This window comes from Sciurus vulgaris, assembly GCF_902686455.1.
Source record: "Sciurus vulgaris genome assembly, chromosome: 16".
Taxonomy (NCBI): domain Eukaryota; kingdom Metazoa; phylum Chordata; class Mammalia; order Rodentia; family Sciuridae; genus Sciurus; species Sciurus vulgaris.
In genome coordinates, this window is record NC_136477.1 from 24,363,886 (window position 1) to 24,390,636 (window position 26,751).

Consider the following 26,751-nt stretch of genomic DNA (forward strand, 5'->3'; position numbering starts at 1 on the left):
TCTTCCACTACTTTTGCTGTTATTCTGTTCTTCTTTTTCTAGGGCTTTGAGCTCTAATGTTAGGTCATTTAATTGTTGACTTTTCATTCTTTTCTGGAATGCGCTCCATGCAATGAATTTTCATCTTAGTACCACTTTCATAGTGTCCCAGAGATTTTGATATGTTGTATTGTCATTCTCATTGACCTAAAGAATTTTTTAATCTCCTCCCTGAAGTTTTTTGTTATCTATGTTTCATTCAATAGCATATTATTTAGTCTCCAAGTGTTGGAGTAATTTCCTTTTTTTATTTTGTCATTGATTTCTACTCTCAGTCCATTATGATCTGATAGAACACAAGACAGTATCTCTATTTTTTTGCATTTCCTAAGGGCTGCTTTGTGGCATAACACATGGTCTGTTTTCGAGAAGGTTCCATGTACTGGTGAGAAGAAAGTGAATCCGCTCATTGATGGATAGAATATTCTATATAAGTCTATTAAGTCTAGGTTATTGATTGTGTTATTGAGTTCTGTGGTTTCTTTGGTTGGATTTGTTTGGAAGATCTATCTAGTGGTGACAGCAGTGCGTTAAAGTTGCCCAGAATTATTGTGTTGTGGTCTATGTGATTCTTAAAATTGAGAAGGATTTGTTTGATGTACAGGGATGCACCATTGTTTGGGGAATAAATATTTACGATTGTTATGTCTTCCTGATTTATGATTCCCTTAAGCAGTATGAAATGTCCTTCTTTATCCCTTCTGACTAACTTTGGCTTGAAGTCCACTTTATCTGATATAAGGATGGAAACTCCCGCTTTTTTACTGAGTCCATGTGCGTGGTAGGTTTTTTCCCGTCCTTTCACCTTTAGTCTGTGGATGTCTTTTTCTATGAGATGAGTCTCTTGCAGGGAGCATATTGTTGGGTCTTTCTTTTTCATCCATTCTGCCAGTCTATGTCTTTTGATTGAGGAGTTTAGGCCATTAACGTTCAGGGTTATTATTGAGAAATGATTTGTATTCCCAGTCATTTGGCTTATTTTTGGTTTTTAAGTTAGCTTGGTTTCTCCTTTGAGTGGTTTTTCTCTAAGGTAGTTCCTCCCTTTGCTGACCTCCATTGTTGTTTTTCATTTCCTCCTCATGGAATATTTTGTTGAGAACATTCTGTAGTGCAGGCTTTCTATTTGTAAGTTCTTTTAACTTTTGTTTATCATGGAAGGATTTTATTTCATCTTCAAGTCTGAAGGTTAGTTTTGCTGGGTATAGGATTCTTGGTTGGCAACCATGTTCTTTCAGAGCTTGAAATATGTCGTTCCATGCCCTTCTAGCTTTTAGAGTCTGGGTTGAGAAGTCGACTGCTATCTGTATTGGTTTCCCCCTATATGTAATCTGATGCTTTTCTCTCGTGGCCTTCAAAATCCTATCTTTATTTTGAATGTTAGGCATTTTCATTATAATGTGCCTTGGTGTGGCTCTGTTGTGATTCTGTGTATTTGGTGTTCTGTAAGCCTCTTGTATTTGATTTTCCATTTTATTCTTCAGGTTTGAGAAAATTTCTGATATTATTTCATTGAATAGATTGTTCATTCCTTTGGTTTGTATCTCTGTGCCTTCCTCAAACCCAATGATTCTTAAATTTGGTCTTTTCATGATGTCCCATAGTTCTTGGAGATTCTGTTCATGATTTCTTACCATATTCTCTGTTTGGGCGACTTTATATTCAAGATTAAATATTTTGTCTTCATTGTCTGAGGTTCTGTCTTCCAAGTAGTCTAGTCTGTTGGAGATGCTTCCCATTGAGTTTTTTATTTGGTTTATTGTCTCCTTCATTTCAAGGATTTCCATTTTTTTTTTTGTTTGTTTGTTTGTTTTGTTTTTTTTTGTTTTTTTGAGAATCTCTATCTCTTTGTTGAAATGATCTTTTGCTTCCTGCAGGTGCTCTTTCAGCTTATTGGTATTATCATTCATTGCCTGCATTTGCTCTCTTATCTCTTCCTTTGCTTCGCGAATCATCTTAATCATGTATAATCTGAAGTCCTTTTCTGACATTTCCTCTAACATACTGTCATTGGATTCTATTACTATAGAATCTAGATTTGTTTGGATCATTTTCTTCCCTTGTTTTTTCGTGTTGTTCATGTATCTTCCCCTCTAGCATGCAGATCTGGGGTATTGCATATTTCCCCCTATAGGCTTATAGTGGCCCTATAGGTTTCCAAAACCCTTTCTTTAAGGGGAGATCAATATTAGCAGTGCCCAAATCAGACACTATGCAATCCTAGTCCAAATAGCCTCTATGAGGACAATAAAAAAATTGTCATAAAAGCAAAATGAGTTCAAATGTTATCTTCGGTAAAACAAACAGATTTGCAATAAGGTCTGCAGTTTCTAATGGATGACAAAGAAGATGCAGAGGGTTGTGGAATATGGCTGTTAATGGGATAAGTAAAGAATATACAGAAGTTCTAGAAAATAGAAAGGGTGAGAGTGTAATCAAAAGAAATCTGATGTTAGCATGCAAATAAGAGAGAAAGAGACTCTGAGGGAACAGGTAAACAAAAGGAAAAGAGAGCAAGAAATGTGAAGAAATAAAAACTTAAATTTTTTTTTAAAAAGAGAAAAACAAATCTACTGTATAACAGTCATATAGTAATGAAACCTCCCAGTATTCAGTAGCCTGATGCATGAGAGGTACCTGACAATGAGCTTCAAGCCTCCAGCAGACATCTCAGGATGGGATTTGCCCCACCCGAAGATCGGAGCTACGGCTTCCAGGATTATCCAAGATGGCTGCTCTGGCTTCCAAATGTGTTGGCAAATGGGGAGCTGCAGCTCAGGGTTGGACGTGGTCAGCTGGAGGTCCTGGAGACAGGATGCAGTTGGTCTGGCAGGGGTCCTGGAGGTCGGGTGTATTTGGTGTGGTTGTGGGATCCTGGAGGCCGGGTGCAATCAGTCGGTCTGGGTTCCAGGTGATAGGGCACAGTCAGTTAGTCTGGGAGTCCTGGTGGCAGGGAGCAGTCAGTTGATGTGAGGGCTCTAGAGGCAGGGAGGGATCGGTCGGGCTGAGGGATCCTGGAGACGGGGCCCAGTCAGTCCTGCTAGGTGTCCTATGGGGCCTGGCTGTTGTCTCAAAATGGCGGCAGCCACGTGTAATCAAACCTTCAGGTACTATAACAGTGAACTTCCAGGCGACAGCAGGCAGCTGGTTCTCCACTGGCAGTCTGCGGTCAGTCTGCTAGCAGCTGTTGTATGATCGGGAGGTGAACCTCGAGCTTTGGGTGATGGATAGGGGTAAGGCAGGCGATGGACAGGCAAGAGGCAGGCAAATGGCGGATGATAGATGCCTGACAGTGAGCAATCTGCTCTCAAAAAAGGCGTCGATATGCTGGCAGATTGCAGGTGATCACAGCAGACAAATGGGGTAAAGAGCAGGGGATCGATAAGCAGCAAAAACTGCCTCACCGAGAAACAGTTATCCTTTGCTTGAATCTGGCGTTACGGAGAGACAAGGAGCGCAGCCTCCCTCTAGTCCGCCATCTTGGATCCTCCCAGAATATTCTTGACAAAATATTCTATGAGGATGAAATTAAAAGGAAAAGTGAAAACCAACAAAGGGAGGAACTACACTAAAGGAAAGGTCAGTCAAAAACAAAACTATTTCAAGTTAAAAACTAGAAATAAACTAAAATGACTGGGAACACAAATCATATCTCAATAATAACCTTGAACATTCATGGCCTAAACTTATCAATCAAAAGACATGGACTGGCAGATTGGATTAAAAAACAAGGCCCCACATTATGCTGTCTCCAGGAGACTCACATTATAGGCTAAGACGTCCACAGACTGAAGATGAAAGGATGGGAAAAAACATATCACTCAGATGGATCAAGTAAACAAGCAGGGGTTTCTATCCTCATGTCAGATAAAGTGGACTTTAAGCCAAAGTTAATCAGAAGGGACAAAGAAGGACATTTCATACTGCTTAAGCACATTATACATCAACAAGATATAACAATCATAAATATTTATGCCCCAAACAATGGAGCATCTATGTGCAGCAAACGAACCCTTCTCAATTTAAAAAATCAGATGGATCTCAACACAATGATATTGGGTGACTTTAACATGCCTCTGTCATCACTAGGAAGACCCTACAAATAAAAACTAAATAAAGAAGCTATGGAAGTAAAAAATACAATTGATAATTTAGACTTAACAGACATGTATAGAATGTTTCATCCATCAGTGAGTGAATCCACTTTCTTCTCAGCAGCACACAAATCCTTTACTAATACAGACCATATTATGTAAGCTATCATGTAAGTTGGCATACAGTTGTAATATTACCTTAATATATTTTTAACATCTGTAGAATTATTTTGATAGCTCCCTTTCCATTGATATTAATTTTTGTTTTATCTTTTTCTTGATTAGATTTGATTTTCATCAAATTTAGCTGTATTATTTCATCTCTATTTCATATATTTCTGCTACTACTCTTATTTTCTTTGCTAGACATAATTTGAAAATAATTTGATTGTTATTCTAGCTTGTTTCTGATATAGGCACTTTAAGTTATAAATTTTCATCTGAATACTGTTTCTTCCCAGAGATCCTGATATTTTAAACTTTTATTATCATTTAGTGCAAAGCACTTTTTATTTGCTTTTCTCGTGCTTTATTCCTTGACCTCTGAGATATTTATAACTGTGTCATTTAATTTTAAAATAGTTGACATGTGGGGGTGCGGTTCTATATATCTTAAGGTGATTGATTTCTAATGTAATAAATTAAGCAGGAAACTCAGTCTGCATGATTTCAAATTTTAATGTAATGGAAATGCTTTTTTTATTGATAGTATTGGTTTTATACATGTCCAAACTAGTCAGATTGCATACTCCAAATATGTGCATTTTATTGTACTCAATTTTACCTCAATAAAGCTATAGGAAAAAAAGAATTATTAGATGATATAATAAATGCATATTTTAATTTATGTAAGCAAAAAACTGCTACTCATTTAATCTTCAGCAACATGTGAGTTCTGATCTCTCTGTATCATTCCCAGCTTTTGATAATGTTGAGTTTTTTTTCATTATAATTCTTTTTTTTTTTTTGGTGATATCTTATTATGACTTTAATATTCATTTCCCTGTTGACTGGTGAAGAAGAAAATTTTTCATGTACTTATTGACTGTTGATATATCTTTGTGAACTATTCAAGTCTTTTACTTATTTTTAAGATTGGGTTATTTGTCTTTTACTATTGAGTTGTAGAAATTGTTTATATATTCTGGATTCAAATTCTTTGATATATATACATATGTATGTATGCATATATTTTCATGTTTTTATTAGTGCATTATAATCATAAATAATAGTGGGAGTTCATTATGACCTATTCAGGTATGTAATTGGTCCCCTAATACTTTTGATTTGTAAAAGATTTAATTTTTGATGAAGTCTAATTTATCCTTTTTAATGATTAGGTCTTTTGATTCTAAGAAATCATACCAGCCTCCCACTTGCAAAGGTCTCATGTTTCTTCTAGAGCCTTTGTAGAACTAAATTTCATGTGTAGATCTGTGATTTATCTGAAGTTAATTTTTTCATATCATGTTGGGTAGCAGCCATTTTCCATCCTTCCACCATATGAGTGGACACTGTTTTTTCATCCTCTTTTGTTGAAAGAGTTTATTTTTTTCCTAAAGGATTACTTTGTTGAAATTCAGTTGTCCATAATATTGTAGGTTCGTTTCTGGACTCTGCCAGAAATATTTCATGAACTCATGATTTTTCTTTAAGAGATATATAATTGTTATCTCAATCTACTAAATCCATGGCCCTATAGCACTGACCCTAGTGCTCAGACCATGGTCTCTAAAACAACACTTCTAATTAAAAACAAAATAGGGCTCACTGGAGATGTAGCAAATGCCTAGTCTGAGGCAGGAATTCTCTGAGATGGACTTGGGCATATTATCATAGCAGAAGCAAAGGTACTCTGAAGAGACTCTTGATGACCAAAGATGGGACACATTGAGTATAACAAAGTAACAACAGTGGAACCCAATTGAAACTTATGAAACGTTTTATTTAGAATCTCTTGTGCTCACAACGATGCTATAAGATGAACATATTAGTAACTTTGGTAGTTTTACCGCCACCACTGTGGTCTCCTTTTTGTTAGTTGCTGAAACTCCAAAATCATTGTTCTGAAAACTGGGAAATGATGGGAAAGAATAAATGTTTATCATTCTTTTCCTTTCAAAACCATATTTTATGATAACCAAAGAACTGATAAAGAAGGTTTTTTAATGGAAGAAAAACAGCTTAAATTCTACATAAGGAACTTGAAAATTACTGAGTTGCCATATCTAATGAAATAATGGAACAGAATGGTCCTTAACAGATAACATTAGATGGGGACTTTTATAATGTTTGGGTTAGACTGACAACCCCTGAATCCATGGATTAATTTTAACATTGCTAAGACAGATGGTTTATTCTTCCAGATAAGATGCAACAGGAAATACAAAGAATATAGACCCAAGTATTATTGCCGAAGGAATTGAACCCAAATTAAATCAAGTCTCTAGGTCTATTGCCAGTTTCAAGGAAATAAAAAATGTAGAAATAATGCCTTGAGAAAAATCTATTTAAAAAGTTGTAATCTTTCCAACAAATAAATGGCATGAATGGTTGTAGGTGGGAGGGAGAAGGACTATTAGAAATTAAAGGACACTTGAGGTCCATAACAAATGGCCTGGTTTGCATCCTGATTCAAATAAATTAATTGTAAAAAGAATGATTTTGAGACAGTTGAGTTTTGAAAATAATGTATTGTGTATATTAAGAAAAATTTTATTAATTGATAATCGCAGTGCAGGTTAAACAGTTTTATCTGTTAAACTATGCAGAAGTATTTACAGGAGAAATAAGGTATCAGATTTTGGCATTCATCCTTTGCACTCCTTCCTTATAAACCAAATGAAGATGGGGAGAACACTGTGGCCTGCCATTGGTTTACTCTGAATCAAGCTATATGCAGATGGCCGTTCATGGGTCACCTCTGCCTTCTGAAGAGCCCCTTCCTTCTCTGCTGCTTCGAGCTGGACTCCAGTTATCATCCTCTTCCCCTTTGATTTTCTGTATAATATGCCACAAAATCCTCAGGAACCGCAGAAGGTATACACCTTCTCTTGAAGCGCATGCTTACCAAATACTGTATTTTAAAGCCCTTCTATCCTGTCAGCATCTCAGGGATACCAAGTACTGTTTCATACGTGCACAAGAGTGATGCATAATAGCTGTATGGCGAATGCCTGCTGGCGCCTGGTGGTAATTGTTCCTCTGTATTCTGTGTCATTGCTGATATGTGCTATCAGGCCTTGTCATTTGATAAAGAAACTTGGCAATAATTCATTCTGCTTGCTCTTCAGTGGAATTTATCTTCAACCTTGGGACTCAGTTTTTAAAAGCATCTTGGTAGTTGTGTGTCTTATTCCTGTTTTTGCCATAAGGAGTACAATTTTGATGTCTTTGTAATTTTGGTGTGTCTTTACCTTCAGTGACAACTAGTTGCTTTTTTAGTCTAAAAATTATGGTACAGTTGTCAGGAAAACTAGATTGGTTTTTGCTGGAAGTGACAACACGCACTGTATGGAAGAGATGCCAAAGCTTGAATGGCTGTGGCTGGCAGAGTTTCCATCCATTTGACGTGGGGTCTAGGGAGTGGCAAATGGATTACGGGTCCAATACAGTCCAGCCTGCAATACATGTTGTATTTCTTTACCAACGCCCCCCAGTCTGCTTGTGTAAGACATTTGTCTTTGAAAAAAAAAATTTTAAAAGAACGTTTAAATTTATGTCGCACTGGTACCCAAGGTCTTATTCATCATTTATGTTTATATCATTTCATATTATCACATTTATATCTCATTTGTTTTTATGAATTCAAAGGCTAATGCTAGATAATAATAGTAACAAAAATGCCAAGTTAAATGTAAATAATAATGCTCCCAAAATGTGAAAATGTGTTTTTGGTGGTGGATAACATCAAATTGAAAGTTTGATGAGAACCATCTGTACTTTTAATAGGTTTGCCAAACCAAAATGATGGGACCTGGAAGTTTCTAAATTTCAAATTTCTTAAAATCATAATTAATCTTATATGGTTGAAATTCATGAGGAAAAAATTGCTTCATTGCATTATCTTCTGGAAAGAATCCACTTACTTATAGACTCCATGAAAGGCTGGGTCCACTTCAGTCCCTAATTTTTTAATTGAAGAATGCTGCCCTCCTATGGGGAACCTGGGGACAGCACATTCGTACACAACGCTTTTTCCTTTGGTGTCAGAGAGTCCTCTGATTATTCTCTAAATGTGATTTTGGGAACCCTTGCCTCAAAATCACCTGGGGAATTTCTTTAACAAGCTTATAAGCCCCTTTCCAACTTCTGAGCAGGTTCTCTGGTACTGAGGCCTAGAAACTTGCATCTTAAACAAACAGCTTACCTAGTGATTATGATAAGTGTACTGTGTAGGTTTTATGCAGCATAGAGCAAGAATGCCTCTCTGTCTGGTTCATGTGATACATTGCTTTTATAATTCTACAGTGAGTATTTTTTCCTTTTTCTTTTTTTACCCTCAGGACTTGTCAGTCACTTCTGTAACCTGTTCACTGAAACTGCCACACTGTGCTTGGATGTGGACAATAAAAATAACAATGAGATGGCAGCCACACTGCTGTTTTCCCTGCTTGATATTTTGCATGGCATGCTGACGTATACATCCAGCGTCGTTCGACTGGCTTTGCAGGTAGAGGATCACTTTTCTTGTTTCTTGAGCAATCCTGCTCCACGTCACACTTCCCTCTCTGTTCTTTCTGATGAGTCTGTATATATCCTTTTTTTTTTTTTTTTTTCCTTTTTAAAGAGAACATTTTATTCCAGTCTACCAAAAGCCAACCTGGGGTGACCAATGTCAAGAACAGAGGTTTTGTCACAAAATCCTAAGGGAAGGCAATAGAGGCATAGTAAGCAAAGAACATTAGTTGGGAAATTACTTCTGTCCAAGAAGAGCACTTCCCTGAGGTACATCCTAGGACTGACCAAGTAGTTTGCAGACTTTTATGTCCAGAGACAGCCCCTCAGCCCATCCTCAGCAGGAGGGTTTAGCTTGTTAGGAATAATGGATTGGAGGTTTTCACACACATACTTGTGGTGTGTGCACATGTGCACACACACACATTTGATGCAATTAGATGCATGTATACATGTACATATATGTATATCACATAAACTTTCTCATTTGGTCTCCCTTATGATGTTAACGTGGAATTATGGAGTGGTTTGGAGAATCAGAGGTGAGTTCATTGGCTATAGAAAAAGGTCAATTGGCCCTGAAGTCTAACCTGTGTTTACTTAGAATCATATTCTAAGGAAGGAAGAAGTGGTTTTATTGAGTACTTTCATGTGATGTGCCTCCACATACCTAATTCATTTAATGTTTTTATCCTAGTCAGCTGATTCTTAGATCAAGAGAAAGGCACACAGCCAATATGAATTCATTGTTATGTTTAAAAGCCTGGTAAAATTGCAAGAGATGTGTATCAAATAGTAGAATCCTAGCTCAGATAGATGCAGAAGCTAAAGTTGAAACTGAACTGTTTTGATACCTTGCCAGGAGTCAGAGCCAAGAATGAATCCCTAGACCCTGGGTTTTCACGATGATATATGGTATCTTTTATGCAGTGTTAAGCCAGTCAAGTATTTGGCTTGTCCAATATGATTTAATAAATAATTCCACAATCCTTGGAACAAATCTGATAGTTACTAAGTGTTTAACCCAATCTGTAAAACCAGTGGTTAACATGGTGTTTGTATTATCTTGTTGTTTTTATTTGTTCATCTATAATCATTTAAAATTAATAGTAAAGCATCTTAAGTACTTTTGGAATCTTGAATTACTGTATTTTTTCTAGCTTTTCCTTTTTCCTAGTGAGTCTGTCTTCAAAGAATATAAAACTACAGTGGTAGTTTTATGGAATTCTTCAAGACATAAGTACTTTAGTGATATCAGTCTGTGAAGACTGTCCCATAAACTGTAGATTTATAAAAAGGATCAGAAGTTAAAAATCCCCAGAACAATAAAAATTTTCCTTTATTACAAGTGATGAGGCACATATTCAGGGGTATTTAAAAGAAAACTCCTTAATACAAATGTTTTCTAATTATCTGTTTTCAGTTTGCTAGTATGCCAGTAGATCACTGGTTTTAATTTTTTTTTCATACTATTCAACACTCTTTTCCTGCTATCGTCTTTTTGAATCCTTCCTTATAATATCTGTCACATATTGCTTTTGGCCTTGACCTCTGACTTTGATCTCCATGATACCTGGGGTCAGTCTGAAAGAGGTAGAGTCCTTGAGACTGAGTTAGGGGAAAGAGTTGGGGAAAGAAATGGAGTGCTCATCAAAGGCATAGCCACTGGAAACACTGAGCTATAAGTACTTTGCAAAACCATCTGTCACCTTTTCCATTTATAAAATACTCTACACTAGAAATTCTTCTGCACTCAAAATCTGTATCTGCTTTATACAGAAACTTCTTTAAAGTAGAATTGAAGAGTGGCAGTATGTAAATTATAATAGTGGTTAGATTTATGAAGCACTTTTCTTTTCCAAGGAAAAGTGGTTTGATCCATGTGGGTGCTGAGTAGGCAAGTGTCAGATCTCCATCTGGAGTATAAGCCCATCCTCCAACTTTCCCTGAGATTCAGCGTTGGTCCAATTTTAAGCCCAAGTGTTGCGTGGGACAGATATAGAGGCAGAAAACAATAATTGCCTGAGACTCACTGGTGTGGTGCTGCACATGGGCCTTGCAATCTGGCATATTTTCTATTCAAATTCCAAGCACACCTGTATGGGCCCGAACAAGTCACTTTTCCTGCTTGAGTACCACTTTCCTCATTCGTAAAGGAGATATCAGTACTCTGCAGGGTTGTGGTGAGCCTTAGTACTTAGGTATAAATATTAAGTGTTTTACATATACCTGGCTTAGGGAAGTGAGCCAGTAATTGGTTGCTGTATCATAAATAGCAATAAGAAGAAAGGTAGGTACTCAATTTCTTGTTTATAAGGAGCTTACTGTGGGCCATGATTTCCTCGTTTGTGTGTCCTGCTGCATTACAGGGCCCTTAGTTCATATTTGCTGGCTAACACCTAGCAGGCTTGTAAGTTATTAATTTGTTTTATTTTGTACTCAGGAGTCTAGCATAGGATTAGGCACCTGTAATTTCAGTAGAGGTCAAGAGAGAAATGGGTGTAAGCTGTCAGGGGGCTTATAGTTTAGTAGAGAAGACTGTCAATACACAATTATAAGTGAATTTTCACATTTTATTGTGAAAAATGCAACAATGGAATGATAACAGGGTGCTGCAGAATGACTAATGGGAGAGGGATCAGACCCAGTTTTGAAGCTGGGAATGGCCTTTCTAAGGAAGGCACATATTTAGTATTATAGCCCAGGTCACCGAACTTTCCATTCTGGGCTTCGTCTGTCATCTCTGAGGTGGGCATAGGAAAACTTTTTATGTTATTCTTTAGTTACCTGTATACTGTTGTTAACGTGCAGGTGTGTTGTATTAGAAGACTGAGATGTGGTCACTGCATCTTTCTTAGTCTCACATGCACATAAAACCCAACTCTGGTTGAAGAGGCTATAGTTTCTATTTTAGGGTCTCTTGGAATTAACCAGTTTGACTCTTCCATGCTCTTCCCTTTGTTGCTCTTCCCTGTGGATTGTCCAGACCTGGTTGTTAAGTGCAGATGAAATTTTTCTGCCATAGCCCACAGTCCTGATCATATCCTTTGAAAACTTCAGTGATACCTCATTATCTATGACATAACTTTCTAACTCTCTGGAGAGAAATTCAGGGTCTTGTGTGATCCAGTCACTTAGTGCCTCATCTGCCAGGCTTCTCCACTGCCCACACCCAAATGAAGCATTTGTATCACCCATCTTCTAAGCGGATCCTGATCTTGTCACTCCCTTGCCTTTCCTCATGGAATCCCCAACTTCTGAGACTCCACATTTCTCCCTTTATCCCACCGTCCAAATGATGATGTCATTGGTCACATTCTGCCACCCAAACTTTGTTTCTGTTTCTAATATAGCAGTTTTGTACTTGGTCTTCTGTGCAGTTATGTGGGAGCTGGTAATCCTCTAAATTAAATTAAGAGCTCCTAGAGAGTAGGGACTGAGTCTTTCTCATCTCTGCATCAAGAACATGCACATGATCACATCTGGGGAGCACAGTGGGAAGGGAATTGGGTTGATCTGGTACACGCCATGGACAGTTGTGCCGTAGCGTGTGCTTAAGCCTATCTGAGACACCCACCAGCAACTAACTTCATGAGGAGCTGTCTCATTCTTTACAGATGGCTTCCCTTTGTGTTTATCAGCAGACCTCTGTGGAACACTTGCTTCTGTGCACTAGGTTTTACGTAGCAATAGTAGATGTCACAGAATTGTATTAATCCCAGACATTTTTGTGCTAAGAAGTTGACTGTATTCTGTCTCATTTTATATCATGCTGTCTTGCTATTTAATATTAAACATGGCTCCTAAGTTGACATTTCCAGGTTTTATATATTAAAATTGTTAAATTTGTATTTCTACCCAGAGTTCTCTTTGGAGATCCATATATATATATATATATAAAATTATATATAAATGTTTATATTTATATAAATATAATATATTTATATCTATTTTATATTTATATATTATATACTTATATATATTATATTTATAATATATATTATAAAATATATTTAACACTTAATTATTGTGACCACCATATATCCCGTAGTCCAAAACTGAGCTCAGAATTTGTCTTCTAAGCCCATTTCCCTGCCAGCAAGTTATGCCACCCTTACCCTGCTTGCAAACCAAAAACCTGAGAATCTGTCTTAAAATTTTCCTCTTTTGCATATTCTTCATCTTATCTGTCACAGAATAATGTAGCTTTTACCTTAAATATCTAGCATTCAATGACTTCTCCCAAACCACTCTCAGACCACTGTCTTCTCTTGCCTTGACTGTACCAGCTGGGTAGGTCAAAAATAGTGAGAATCTGCTGTAGAGCAATGACAAGGGAGAGGGAGTTCTAGAAAGGAATCTGCAAAAGTCAGTAGCTGTCAGGATAGAGACAGGAGCCCTACTCAAAATGCACCAAAAGGGCCACAGATCTGGATGTCAGGAGACTGACTCGAAGAAGTGGGATATTGGGAAGTGGAGATACACTGGGAGAAGAGCAGACCTGGGCCTCTGAATTTGTTTGTTGAATCCTGTGTTCACTGCTCCATGTAGTCCTTGCTACACAGAGCTTCCATTGAGTGCTGCTACTTTTGTGAAGAGAATTGAATTTCTAACGTATTCCTGTCATGCACCTCTCTCTTGTGCAAAGCTGCAGCATTCTCTTTCTGGAACCCATGACAATTGCTAGGCAGGGTCTAGATGTTTCTTGGCACTAATAACAAATGACTGTGTAGATTTTGGAGGGTCTGGAGCACACTGAATATCCTAGTAGGAAAGTCCCCCCACTGTGGGCTTGTTCCTTTGCTCCATGTGTTGGCTTATAAAGTTTAGAAAGGAAGCAGGGATACCATGCCCCTCACTGTTGTTAGATCCTGATTTGCAACACTGCTTTATCCTTACCAGGAGGGAATTGGTCTTCTCTAAAGGAAAACATGTTAATATGAAAGGGCCAATATTCTATGTCAGACTATGCTTAAAAAGGCACAGGACCAACAGCCAAGACTCAGGAAGGTTCAGCCCTCTAGGATAGTGCAACGCATTTATTTTATGGGAGGAAGCGCTGCCTTTCCAATAGTCAGGTAGGTACAGAGGGAAACTCCAAACTTCCAAGTTAATGATTGCTGTGGTTCCCCATTACTGTAGAGAGGTGTACATTGCTAAAAGATAAGTATCTCATTTTCAATCAAGTCCTTCTGCACAAAAAGCAAAAGACAAAAAACAGAAAAACAACAACAACAAAAAAGGAAAGTAAAAGACAGGCACCTGAAATTCTGTTCACAGGTCTGAAGTGCAGAAGGAAACTTCACATTCATGAGAAAGACCCTGAAGTCAGGTTAATGATCCAAGGCGGGGCGGCCTGCCCCGTGAGTTCAGGCAGAGGTCATTGAAAAGTGCTCTTTTTCTTTTTCTGAATAAAAGTAAAAGCAGAAATAAATAATATGAAGAAATAATACGTTCTGTAGCACACACGATATTTATCTGTACTACTTTTCAATATATATCAACTCATCTCTATGATGGAAATGTCCTTTGAAATATCACAGTTCTATAAAACTCCCGGGAGGTGAGACACTTAAAGTAAAATCCACTCACTCATTTCTTAGTCTCAGACAGTTTAAGCTTATATATCCTAAGGAATGTAGATCAGTACTTGAAGCCTATTCATTCAGTATTATATTAGGTAAATATTCTAGAAGGTGTTCTCTGAGCAGGTATTTGCATACATGCAAGGAAAACATAGCAAAATTAATTTGGTATGTATATGTAATGTGCATAAAAATACTCAGAGGAGATTAGTATATATGACTTGGAATCAGATCGCCTAGATTTGTCCTTTGGCTTCATCGCCCAGTATCTGTGGGACTTTAGACAAATGACATAGCTTCTCTGAACTTCAGTCTTCTCACCTAAGAAATGGGACTAAGGCACCTAGTCTCAGGAAGGTTGGGAAGAAAAAGTGCTTATCCTGGGCAGCATGCAGCGTGTGACCATCCGTCCTCCAGTGGCAGACCTTGTTACTGCTTTATCTGTGGGCTGTCTGGGTCTGCCTCTTTGGCCTGCGCTGGTGGCAATGGCAGTGTTTGCACTGTGCATCATGTTTTGTCTCTTCTGGGGCCTCCATGTCCGATGTCAGGAACCCAGGCAGAATGCTTCTCCAGACCCTCACATCTGCTCATCTGTCTCCTACAGCTACGCTGGTTAATCGGTTTTCATTTCTCATCCCTCTGTTCTAGGCCCAGAAGTCTGGCTTAGGAGGGGACACTCAGGCTGCTGAAGACCTGCTGCTGCTTTGCAAACCACTGACAGACCTAATTAGCCTACTTATTCCACTGGTAAGAGCTCACCTGTTTATGTGTCTTTCAGAATATTGCTGAGGTTGAAGTAATTTTATTTGAATTTCATGAACTTTTGAATTTCTATGTTATTTTAATTCCCTTCAAAACTAGAACCAAAAGAACTCTGAAAGATTATTTGCTCTGGAAATACTAAATTTATACTTTAAAACCAGGAAACTTGTCATTCATCTAAAGAGATATATAAGTAAGGCAGAATCTCAAATTAATTACTTTCTTAATGTGAGGTAAAAAAAAAAAAAAAATTGAACAAATGAGTTCCACGAAGGAAGAACAAATCATTATAGAAATCAATTCCCTTTCAAAATGAGATTTTAGAATGTTACTTGGCATGCAGGACTCTCCAGAAACTTGAAAGCACAGACACAGACCTGGGACACCTCCTCCTTCAACCCCAATAAAAATGGAACCTTTAAAATAGGTAAAATTAAATAAAAACAAGTAAGACTATACAAGACCACTGAAGATATGAAAAGAGCCCAACAGAAACTCAGAGTTTGAACCAAATGAACAGTTTTGACCAAACTTAAAGAGGACCCAACATACAGACACAGTACTCGCCCTTGAACAGAGCAGTCAGCCAGAGGGCCCACTGATGAAATTCCATAGAACCTCATGAAGAAGGGAGGCAGCCATGTGGCTTCAAGGACAGTGGCACAGATAACGCAGGGAAATGCGTCACTGTGGCTCCCCTCCTTCACAGAGGCAGGCAGCTCTCAGTGCTGAAAAAACGGCTGGATTTGGTTCTTCCTGCCCTGTGGCTTCAAGGAGGACAGATGCAGTTTGGATGAATAATTCTGTATGCTTAACTGTATTCAAGCAAAAGTTTGTTTCAACTGAAGGAAATTTTAAAAAGGGAAACATCACTACTGATTTATATTAAATAGCATAGGATAAAGTGGTCACCAAAAATGTGGCCCAAGGGCTGATAATGAATTGAGGGAAAGACACAAAACCCAGGGAACTAGACATGCCCCTGACAAAGTAGAAGGATCCCTGGGGTAGAGTGTCAAGTGAAGTTATACGGTAGTAACCACACGACTCAGCACAGAGTCCCAGGGCTGGACCCTGAGAGCCAGCACTCTCGCAGCAAAGGGCAGGAAACAAAGCAGGCTCCTGAGAACATGAACAGACGGGAAAGACCAATAGACTGCACACACTCGAAGGACGTATGGAAGCCGTGAAAAGACCCCATTGAAGGTAAGTAAACGGACACAATGCAGCACAGGGGATAATACCCACATTTATAACAAGTAGGTTAAAAAATAGTTTAAGGAAGACTGAAGAATCCAGTATGGATAAAACTTCAAGGGCACTCTATTTCACATGTTTATTTTATAAATATGGTTTTAGTTTTCACCACAGTCTTGAGATTTATTTTCTTTAAATAGGTGAGCTTATTCCAGTTGAACTTGTTTACTCTTAATGGACTTATTGGAACTTATATTTGGTCTTTATATTGTTCTTTGTAAATGTCTTCCTATCTTAGATACAAAGTATAATACAAAAAAAATCCCCTTTAACAAAAAAAGAGGGGGATTATATAATGGTAAAGAATAAATTTCACAAGAAGCTATAACTGCTATGAACTTTTTTTAATCGAATGTGTGGAGTGGTATAAAATGAGAGGAACCAAAAATATACAGGGAGAAATCCAACTATATTGAAATATTGAACATATTTTTTTCATTGTGTGACAGAGCAGGGATTGACCTGTGGGTTAAATCTGGCCTACTCCCTGGTTTTGTAAATAAAGTTTTATTGGAACAACTACATAGACAGTTCATTTGCATATTGTCTATGACTGTTTTTGCACTTTTTAAATTTGTTCTAATTAGTTATACATGACAGCAGAATGCATTTTGATTCATTGTACATAAATGCCGCACAACTTTTCATTTCTCTGGTGATACATGATGTAGAGTCTTACCATTTGTGCAATCATACATGTACCTATGATGTCAATCTCATTCCACCATCTTTTCCATCTCATGCCTCTCCCCTCCCCTTCCTCCCCTCTGCCCCATCCAAAGTTCTTCCATTCTCCTGCCCCCCCCCATTATGGATCAGCATCCATATATCAAAGAAAACATTTGGCTTTTGGTTTTTGGGGATTGGCTTATCTTGCTTAGCATGATATTCTCCAACTCCATCCATTTACCTGCAGATGCCATAATTTTATTATCCTTTAAGGCTGACTAATATTCCATTGTGTATATATTCCACAGGTTTTTTTTTTTTGTTTTGTTTTTTGGTGTTTTTTTTTTTTTTTTTTTTTTCCATTCATCTGTTGAAGGGCATCTAGGTTGGTTCTATAGCTTAGCTATTATGAATTGAACTGCTATAAACATTGATGTGGCTGTATCTCTGTAGTATGCTGATTTTAAGTCCTTTGGGTATAGGCCAAGGAGTGGGATAGCTGGGTCAAATGGTGGGTCCATTCCAAGTTTTCTGAGGAATCTCAATACTGGTTTCCAGAGTGGTTGCACTAATTTGCAGTCCTACCAGCAATGTCTGAGTGTACCTTTTCCCCATATCCTCACCAACACTTATTATTACTTGTATTCTTGATCATTGCCTTTCTGTCTGGAGTGAGATGAACTCTTGGAGTGGTTTTGATTTGCATTTCTCTAATTACTAGAGATGTTGAACATTTTTTCATGTATTTGTTTATCAGTTGTATTATTCTGTGAAGTATCTGCTGAGTTTCTTAGCCCATTTATTGATTGGGTTATTTGTTTCTTTGGTGATAAGTTTTTTGAGTTCTTTATATATCCTAGAGATTAGTGCTCTATCTGATGTGTGTGTGGTAAAGATTTTCTTCCACTCTGTAGACTCTCTCTTCACATTATTGATTGCTTTCTTTGCTGAGAAATTTTTTAGTTTGAGTCCCTCCCATTTATTGAGTCTTGATTTTATTTCTTAAGCTTTAGGAGTATTGTTAAGGAAGTCAGTTTCTAGGCCAACGTGATGAAGATTTGGGCCTACTTTTTCTTCTATTAGGCGCAGGGTCTCTGGTCTAATTCCTATATCCTTGATCCACATTGAGTTGAGTTGAGATGAGAGATAGGGGTTTAAACATTTCATTTTTCTGCATATGGATTTCCAGTTTTCCCAGAACCACATTTGAAGAAGCTATCTTTTCTCCATTGTATGTTTTTGGCACCTTTGTCTAGCATGAGATAACTGTATTTATGTAGGTTTGTCTCTGAGTCCTCTATTCTGTACCATTGGTCTATTTTGGCAATACCATGCCATTTTTATTTCTATAGCTCAGTAAGATCTGATATTGTGGTGCCTACTGCTCCATTTTTCTTGCTAAGGATTGCTTCTCTATTCTAGGTCTCTTATTTTTCCAAATGAATTTCATAATTGCTTTCTTTATTTCTACAAGAAACTATGTTGGTATTTTAATTGGAATTGCGTTGAATCTGTATAGGGCCTTTGGTAGTATGGCCATTTTGACAATGTTAATTCTGCCTATCCAAGAACATGGGAGATCTTTCCATCATCTAAGGTTTTTATTAATTTCTTTCTTTAGTGTTCTGTAGTTTTCTTTTAGAGGTCTTTCACCTCTTTTGTTAGAATGATTTCCAAGATTATTTTTTTTTTTTGAGGCTATTGTGAATGGGGTAGTTTTCCTAATTTCTCTTGCAGTGGATTCATCACTTATATATAGAAATGCATTTGATTTTTTTTTTTTTATCCTGCTACTTTGCTGAGTTCATTTATGAGTTCTAGAAGTTTTCTGGTGGAATTTCTTGGATCCTCTAAATATAGAATTATGTTGTCTGCAAATAGTGATAGTTTGAATTCTTCTTTTCCAATTTGTACCCCTTTAATTTCTTTGGTCTATCTAATTGTTCTGGCTAGAGTTTCAAAGACGATGTGGAATCTCAATGGTGAGAGAAGGCGTCCCTATCTTGTTCCTGATTTTAGAGGGAATGCTTTCAATTTTTCTTCATTTAGAATGATATTCACCTTGGGCTTAGCATAGATATCTTTTACAATGTTGAGATATGTTCCCAATATCCCTAGTTTTTCTGTTTTAAATATGAAGAGGTGTGTATATTGTCAAATGCTTTCTCTACATTTATTGAGATGATCATATGATCCTTTAAGTCTATTGATGTGCTGAATTATGTTTGTTGATTTCCTGATGCTGAACCACCAACCTTACATCCCTGGGATGAACTCTACTTGATCATGGCGCACCATCTTTTTTTAATATGTTTTTATATGCAAGTTGCTAGAATTTTATTGAGAATTTTTAACATCTGTGTTCAATAGTGTATTGGTCTGAAGTTTTCTTTCCTTGATGTGTCTTTGTCTGGTTTTGTTATCAGGGTGATACTATTCTCATACAATGAGTTTGGAAGGGTTCCCTCCTCTTCTATTTCATGGAATAATTTGAGGAGTATTGGTGTTAGTTCCTCTTTGAAAGTCTTGTAGAACTCAGCTGAGGATCTGTTTGGTCCTGGGCTTTTCTTGGTTGGTAGGCTTTTGATGGTATCTTCTATTTTATTGCTTAAAACTGACCTATTTAAATTGTGTGTGTCCTCCTGATTTAGTTTGGACAGTTCATATGTCTCTAGAAATTTGTTGATGTCTTTGAGATTTTCTATTTTATCTGAGTACAAATTTTCAAAAGTTTCTAATTATCTTCTGTATTTCGATAGTATCTGTCATGAAATTTCCTTTTCATCACAAATTTTAGTAATTTGAGTTTTTTCTCTCCTCTTCATTAGTGTGGCTAGGGGTTTATCAATTTTATTTTATTTTTTTCAAATAACCAACTTTTTGTTTTGTCAATTTTTTCATTTGTTTCTTTTGTTTCAATTTCACTGATTTCAACTCTGATTCTAATTTTTCTCTGTCTTCTGCTTTTTGTTTTGATTTTTTCTTCTTTTTCTAGGGCTTTGAGATGTAATGTCAGGTCATTTATTTGTTGACTTTTAATTCTTTTAATGAATGAGCTCAAAACAATGAACTTTCCTCTTAGCACTACCTTCATAGTGTCTCAGAGATTTTGATATGTTGTATCAGTGTTCTCATTTACCTCTAAGTATTTTTTTATTTCCTCCCTGATTTCTTCTGCAATCCATTGGTCATTCAATAGCATGCTACTTAGTCTCCAGGTGTTGAAGTAGCTTCTATTTTTTATTTTTTCATTGATTTGTAATTTCATTTCATTATGATATGATAAAATGCAGGATAGTGTAGTATCTCTATTTTTTTGTATTTGCTTATTAGTGTTGCCTTGTGGCATAACATATGGTCTGTTTTAGAGCAGGATCCATGTGCTGCTGAGAAGAAATTGTATTTGCTCATTGATGGATGAAATATTCTATGTATGTCTGTTAAGTCTAAGTTATTGATTGTATTATTGAGTTCTATAGTTTCTTTTTAAAATTTTTGTTCAGAAGATCTATCCAATGGTGAGAAAGGTGTGTTAAATTCAGCCAGTATTATTGTGTTGTCGTCTATTTGATTCTTGAAATTGAGAAGGGTTTGATGTACATAGAAGCTACATTCTTTGAGCATATATGTTTATGATTGTTATGTCTTGTTGATGTATCATTCCATCATGCAGTATGAAATGTCCTTCTTTATCCCTTCTGACTAACTTTGACTTGAAGTTCACTTTATTTGAAATGAAGATGGAAATCCCTGCTTCTTTGCGCAGTCCATCAGAATGATATGTTTTTTCCAATACTGTCACTTTCAAATATCTTTTCAGATATCTGTGGATATCTTTTCCTATGAGATGGGTCTCTTTAAGGTAGCATATTGTTGGGTCTTTTTTTAAAAATCCATTCTGCCAGTCTATATCTTTTGATCAGTGAGTTTAGACTGTTAACATTCAGGGTTATTATTGAGATATGATTTGTTTTCCTGGTCATTTTGGTTTTAGTTTTGATTTTTAACTTGATTTGGTATCACCTTTGATTGACTTTCCTTTAGTGTAGTTCCTCCCTTTGCTGTCTTTCATTGTTGTTTGTCATTTCTTCCTCATGGAATATTTTGCTGAGAATATTCTGTAGTTCAGGCTTTCTAGTTGTGAATACTTTTAGTTTTTGTTTATCATGGAAGGTTTTTATTTCATTATCAAATCTGCAGCTTAATTTTGCTGGATCTAATATTCTTGGTTGGCATCCATTTTTTTTTTTTTTTTTTTTTTTAAAGCTTGGTGTATATTGTTACAGGTTCTCCGAGCTTTCAGAGTCTGGGTTGAGAAATCTGCTGAGATCAGCATTGGTTTACCCCTGTATGTAATGTGATGCTTTCTCTTGCAGTCTTTAAAATTCTACCTTTATTTTGTATGCTGGGCATTTTCATTATAATGTGCCTTAGTGTGGATCTGTTGTAATTTTGTACATTTGGTGTACTATAAGCCTCTTATATTTGATTTTCTATTCTTCAGGTTTCAGAAATTTTCTTATATTGTTTCACTGAAAAGATTGTGCATTCCCTTGGTTTGTGTCTCTATGCCTTCCTCTATCCTGACAGTTCTTAAATTTGGTATTTTCATGTTATCCCATATTTCTTGGAGGTTCTGTTTATGATTTCTTACCATCTTCACCGTGTGGTCAACTTTATTTTCAAGATAATGTATTTTGTCTTCATTGCGTGAGGTTCTGTCTTCCAAGTGGTCTAGTCTGTTGGTGATATTGAGTTTTTAATTTGGTTTATTTTTTCCTTCATTTTAAGGATCTCTTTTTGTTTGTGTATTTTTTTTCAGAATCTTTATCTTTATTGAAATAATCTTGTTATCTGCATTTGCTCTCTTATCTCTATTGAAGTGATCTTTTGTTGCCTTCATTTGCCCTCTTATATCATCCTTTATACCTAGATCATTTTAACTATATACATTCTGAACTCCTTCTCTGACATTTCTTCTACTGTACTTTCAGTGGATTCTATTATTGTAGCTTCTTGGTTTGTTTGGGGTGCTTTCTTCCCTTGTTTTTTCATGTTTTTCATGTGTCTTCCCCTCTAGCAGTGTGGATACGATTATTATAGTTCTACCCTATAGATTTATAGTGTCCCTGCAGGTTTTCAATACCTCACCTTTAAGGGGGAGATCATATTAACAGCACCCAGTGCAAACAATATGCATCTTTAAATCAAATAGCCCCTGTTAAGACATTTACAGTTTTGTTGCAATAAACAGAAATGATGTGTTTGATTATTATCTACAATATAAACAGTAGGTTTGAAATAATGTCTACAGTTTCTAATGGACAAAGAGAAAATGGGATGGGGGTATAGGGTGTGATGTTTGTGAGCTAGGAGGTGAGAATGTAGAGGTATTAGATCATAGGAAGAGTGAAAGAGGAATCAACAGAAGTTGTCTATTAGCAGGAGAGAAGAGAGAAAGGAACTCTCAGGTGTAACCAAGCCTGTAGGGACCTTGGTGAGAGTCTTCCAGTCCTGACTGTTGTCTCTAGATGGAAGTAACCTTGTCCCTAGTTGGCAGTGGTGGTGGCAGCATTAAACCTGCAGGTACCTTGGTATTGGGGTTCCAGGCCCTGGGCAGTGTCCCACAATGGAAGCTGCCCCAGCTAAAGATGGTAGTGGCAGCAGAGGTAACCCAAGATGGCAATGGAGGTGTCCCAGGATGGAGGTGACCACTTTCATAGATGGAACTTGGAAGGAAGGTCATGTGGTATTGGGCGGCCTGTTCGGATGTGCAGTGCTATGGTGGGCATAGGTGTGTTAGGCAGTTGCTTCCAGTCCCTGTCCATTGTCCTAAGGTGAAGGCTACCCATGGGGCGCCATAGAAGTGGCTGCAGTGTTCCAAGATGGAGGCAGGCCTGGGGGGGTCACACTTTGCTAGATGGGGAACCACAGTGCAGTTGCTCTCCTGTTTTTGCTTCTTAATGGCAGAGCTGGCTAGTTGTAACAGAACCCTTATATCCCACAAGCCTATATTAATTACTCTCTAGTTGTTATAGATGTTTAACAGCTGATATAGACAGTATGAGTACTTTAATAAGATTGATCTAATTGAAAGATATTCATTTCCACACTCTGAAAATAGAGACTATACACCTTTATTTTCTGGGAAGCATCTTTTAAATTTGACCATGTATTATGTTAAAAGAATATTGGTAAATTCAGTATGTAGTAATTGTTTAGGCCACAACCTTTACCCATAAATGTAATAAAATTAGAAGGAAAAATAACAGTGGAAGAAAATGTACTATTAGCGAATACTACCTATAAGTACAAGGAATAAAACTATTATTATGTCAGTTTGGGCCCAATCAGGAGATAGAAAGCACACAATGATTTAAACATAAGAATTTTAATATAAATAATTACTAAGCTATAATAGAAGAATACCTCCAAGATTTTAAAAGAGTTATATGGGGCACCCTAAAACTGAGGTGAAAGGATAAACTTGAAAGGCGCAGATCAGACTTCAATGGAGAGGGTAGGGTGCATCCCACAATACTGTGGAGAAGTCTGTAGAGGTGCCAGGCCCAGAGCTGCCCATGGTTCCTGGGAAAGCACAAGGCAACACCCACCCAGGGAGCAGTCAAATCAGGGCATGCAGACAAATGCAGGTGTCACTGTGGGCAGAAGATTTGGATTGCTTAGTGCTTGTAGGAAGGTGCACAGATGGTGGCACCTCTGCAGGAGGCAGGCAAACAGGAGGAATTGGGGTGCTAGTACATGTGGGGAAGCTGGGAGTGCAGCTCAGTATTCTTTTTGGGAGGGCAGTAGGATAATAATCCTGGTTAGACAACACAGTAATACTAGGCGATTTTAACTCACCTCTCTAACCACTGGATAGATCTTCCAAACAAAAATTGAATAAAGAAACCATAGATCTCATAACACAATCAACAATTTAGATTTAACTGACATATATATAATATACCTGTCCATCCAACAAAGAATGAATACACTTTCTTCTCAGGAGCACATGGATCCTTCTCTAAAATAGACCATGTTTTATGCCACAAAGCTACTGTTAGCAAATACAAGAAGATAGAGATACTACCTTGTACTCTATCAGATCATAATGGATTGAAATTAGAAATCAATGACAGAATAAAAAACAGAAGCTTCTCCAATACCTGGAGATAAATAATACACTATTATATGATGAATGGATAACAGAAGACATCAGGAGGGAAATAAAAAAATTCTTAGAAGTGAACGAGAACAAACACATCATATCAAAATCTCTGGGACACTATGAAAGCAGTACTTAGAGGAAGATTTATTTCATGGGGCGCATTCAACAAAAGAAGTAGAAATCAACAAATAAACGACTTAACACTACAGCTCAAAGCCCTAGAAAAAGAAGAGTAGACCAACACCTAAAGTAATAGAATACAGGAAATAGTTAAAATCAGAGCCGAAATCAACAAAATTGAAACAAAAGAAACAATCGGAAAAATTAACAAAATAATAGTTGGTTCTTTGAAAAAATAAACAAAATTGATAAACCCTTAGCCACACTAACAAAGAGGGAGAAAACTCAAATTACTAAAATTCAGAATGAACAAGGAAATATCACAACAGACACGAGTGAAATGCAAAACATAATTAGAAGCTATTGTGAAAATCTATACTCCAACAAAACAGAAAACCTCGAAGACATCAACAAGTTTCTAGAGACATATGAATTACCTAAACTGAACAAGGAGGACATACACAACTTAAATAAATGAATTTCAAGCAATGAAATAGAAGAGGTCATCAAAAGCCTACCAACAAAGAAAAGTCCGGGACCAGATGGGTTCTCAGCTGAGTTCTACAAAACCTTTAAAGAAGAGCTCATTCCAATACTCCTCAAAGTATTCCACGAAATAGAAGAGGAGGGAACCATCCCAAACTCATTCTATGACGCCAATATCACCCTGATACCTAAACCAGACAGAGACACATCGAGGAAAGAAAATTTCAGGCCAATATCCTTAATTAACATTGATGCAAAAATTCTCAGCAAAATTTTAGCAAATTGCATCCAAAAATATATTAAAAAGATAGTGCACCACGATCAAGTGGGTTTTATCCCAGGGATGCAAGGTTGGTTCAACATTCGGAAATCAATAAATGTCATTCACCATATCAACAGACTTAAAGTTAAGAATCACATGATTATTTTAATAGATGCAGAAAAAGCATTCGATAAAAAACAGCATCCCTTCATGCTCAAAACACTAGAAAAAATTGGGGTAGTGGAACATTCCTTAACATTGTAAAGGCCATCTATGCTAAGCCCATGGCTAATATCATTCTAAATGGTGAAAAACTGAAAGCATTCCCCCTAAAAACTGGAACAAAGCAAGGATGCCCTCTTTCACCACTTCTATTCAACATCGTTCTTGAGACTCTAACCAGAGCAATTAGACAAACCAAAGAAATTAAAGGGATATGAATTGGAAAAGAAGAACTCAAACTATCCCTATTCACTGATGACATGATTATATATTTAGAGGAACCTGGAAATTCCACCAGAAAACTCTTAGAACTCATAAGTGAATTCAGTAAAGTAGCAGGTTACAAGATCAAGGCTCATAAATCCAATGCATTTTTATACATAAGTGATGAATCTTCAGAAAGAGAAATTAGGAAAACTACCCCATTCACAATAGCATCAAAAGAAAGTAAAATACTTGGGAATCAATCTCACAAAAGAGGTGAAAGACCTCTACAATGAGAACTACAGAACACTAAAGAAAGAAATTAAAGAAAACCTTAGAAGATGAAAAGATCTCCCAGGTTCTTGGATAGGCAGAATTAATATTGTCAAAATGGCCATACTACCTAAAGTGCTATACAGATTCAATGCAATACCAATTAAAATCCCAATGATGTACCTTACAGAAATAGAGCAAGCAATTATGAAATTCATCTGGAAGAATAAGAAACTGAGAATAGCTAAAGCAATCCTCAGTAGAAAGAGCGAAGCAGGGGGGTATCTCAATACCAGATCTTCAACTCTATTACAAAGCAATAGTAACAAAAACGGCATGGTATTGGTACCATAATAGACAGGTAGATCAATGGTTCAGAACAGAGGATATGGACACAAACCCAAATGAATACAATTTTCTCATACTAGACAAAGGGGCCAAAAATATGCAATGGAGAAAAGATAGCCTCTTGGTGCTGGGAAAACTGCAAATCCATACGCAACAGAATGAAATTAAACCCCTATCTCTCACCCTGCACAAAACTCAACTCAAAATGGATCAAGGACCTCGGAATCAGACCAGAGACCCTGCATCTTTTAGAAGAAAAAGTAGGTCCAAACCTTCAACTTGTTGGCTCAGGATCAGACTTCCTTAACAGGACTCCCATAGCCCAAGAAATAAAAGCAAGAATCAACAACTGGGATAGATTCAAATTAAAAAGCTTTCTTTCAGCAAAGGAAACTATCAGTAATGTGAAGAGAGAGCCTACAGAGTGGGAGAATATCTTTGCCACTCATACTTCAGATAGAGTACTAATTTCCAGAATCTATAAAGAACCTAAAAAACTCTACACCAAGAATACAAATAATCCAATCAACAAATGGGCTAAGGAAATGAACAGACACTTCACAGAAGAAGATGTACAAGCAATCA

At 37.0% G+C, this 26,751-nt stretch overlaps 1 protein-coding gene across 5 annotated transcripts in view; it reads left to right on the forward strand.

Annotated features, from left to right (window-relative positions):
• The window catches only part of ULK4 (unc-51 like kinase 4), a 633,437-nt gene that overhangs the window by 403,157 nt on the left and 203,529 nt on the right, over positions 1-26,751 (forward strand). For all 5 annotated transcript variants that reach the window (XM_079114122.1, XM_079114115.1, XM_079114118.1 and 2 more), the window contains 2 exons: positions 8,636-8,802; positions 15,041-15,139. In XM_079114122.1, the coding sequence (XP_078970248.1) occupies positions 8,636-8,802; positions 15,041-15,139 (266 nt within the window). The remainder of the gene's footprint in view (positions 1-8,635; positions 8,803-15,040; positions 15,140-26,751) is intronic.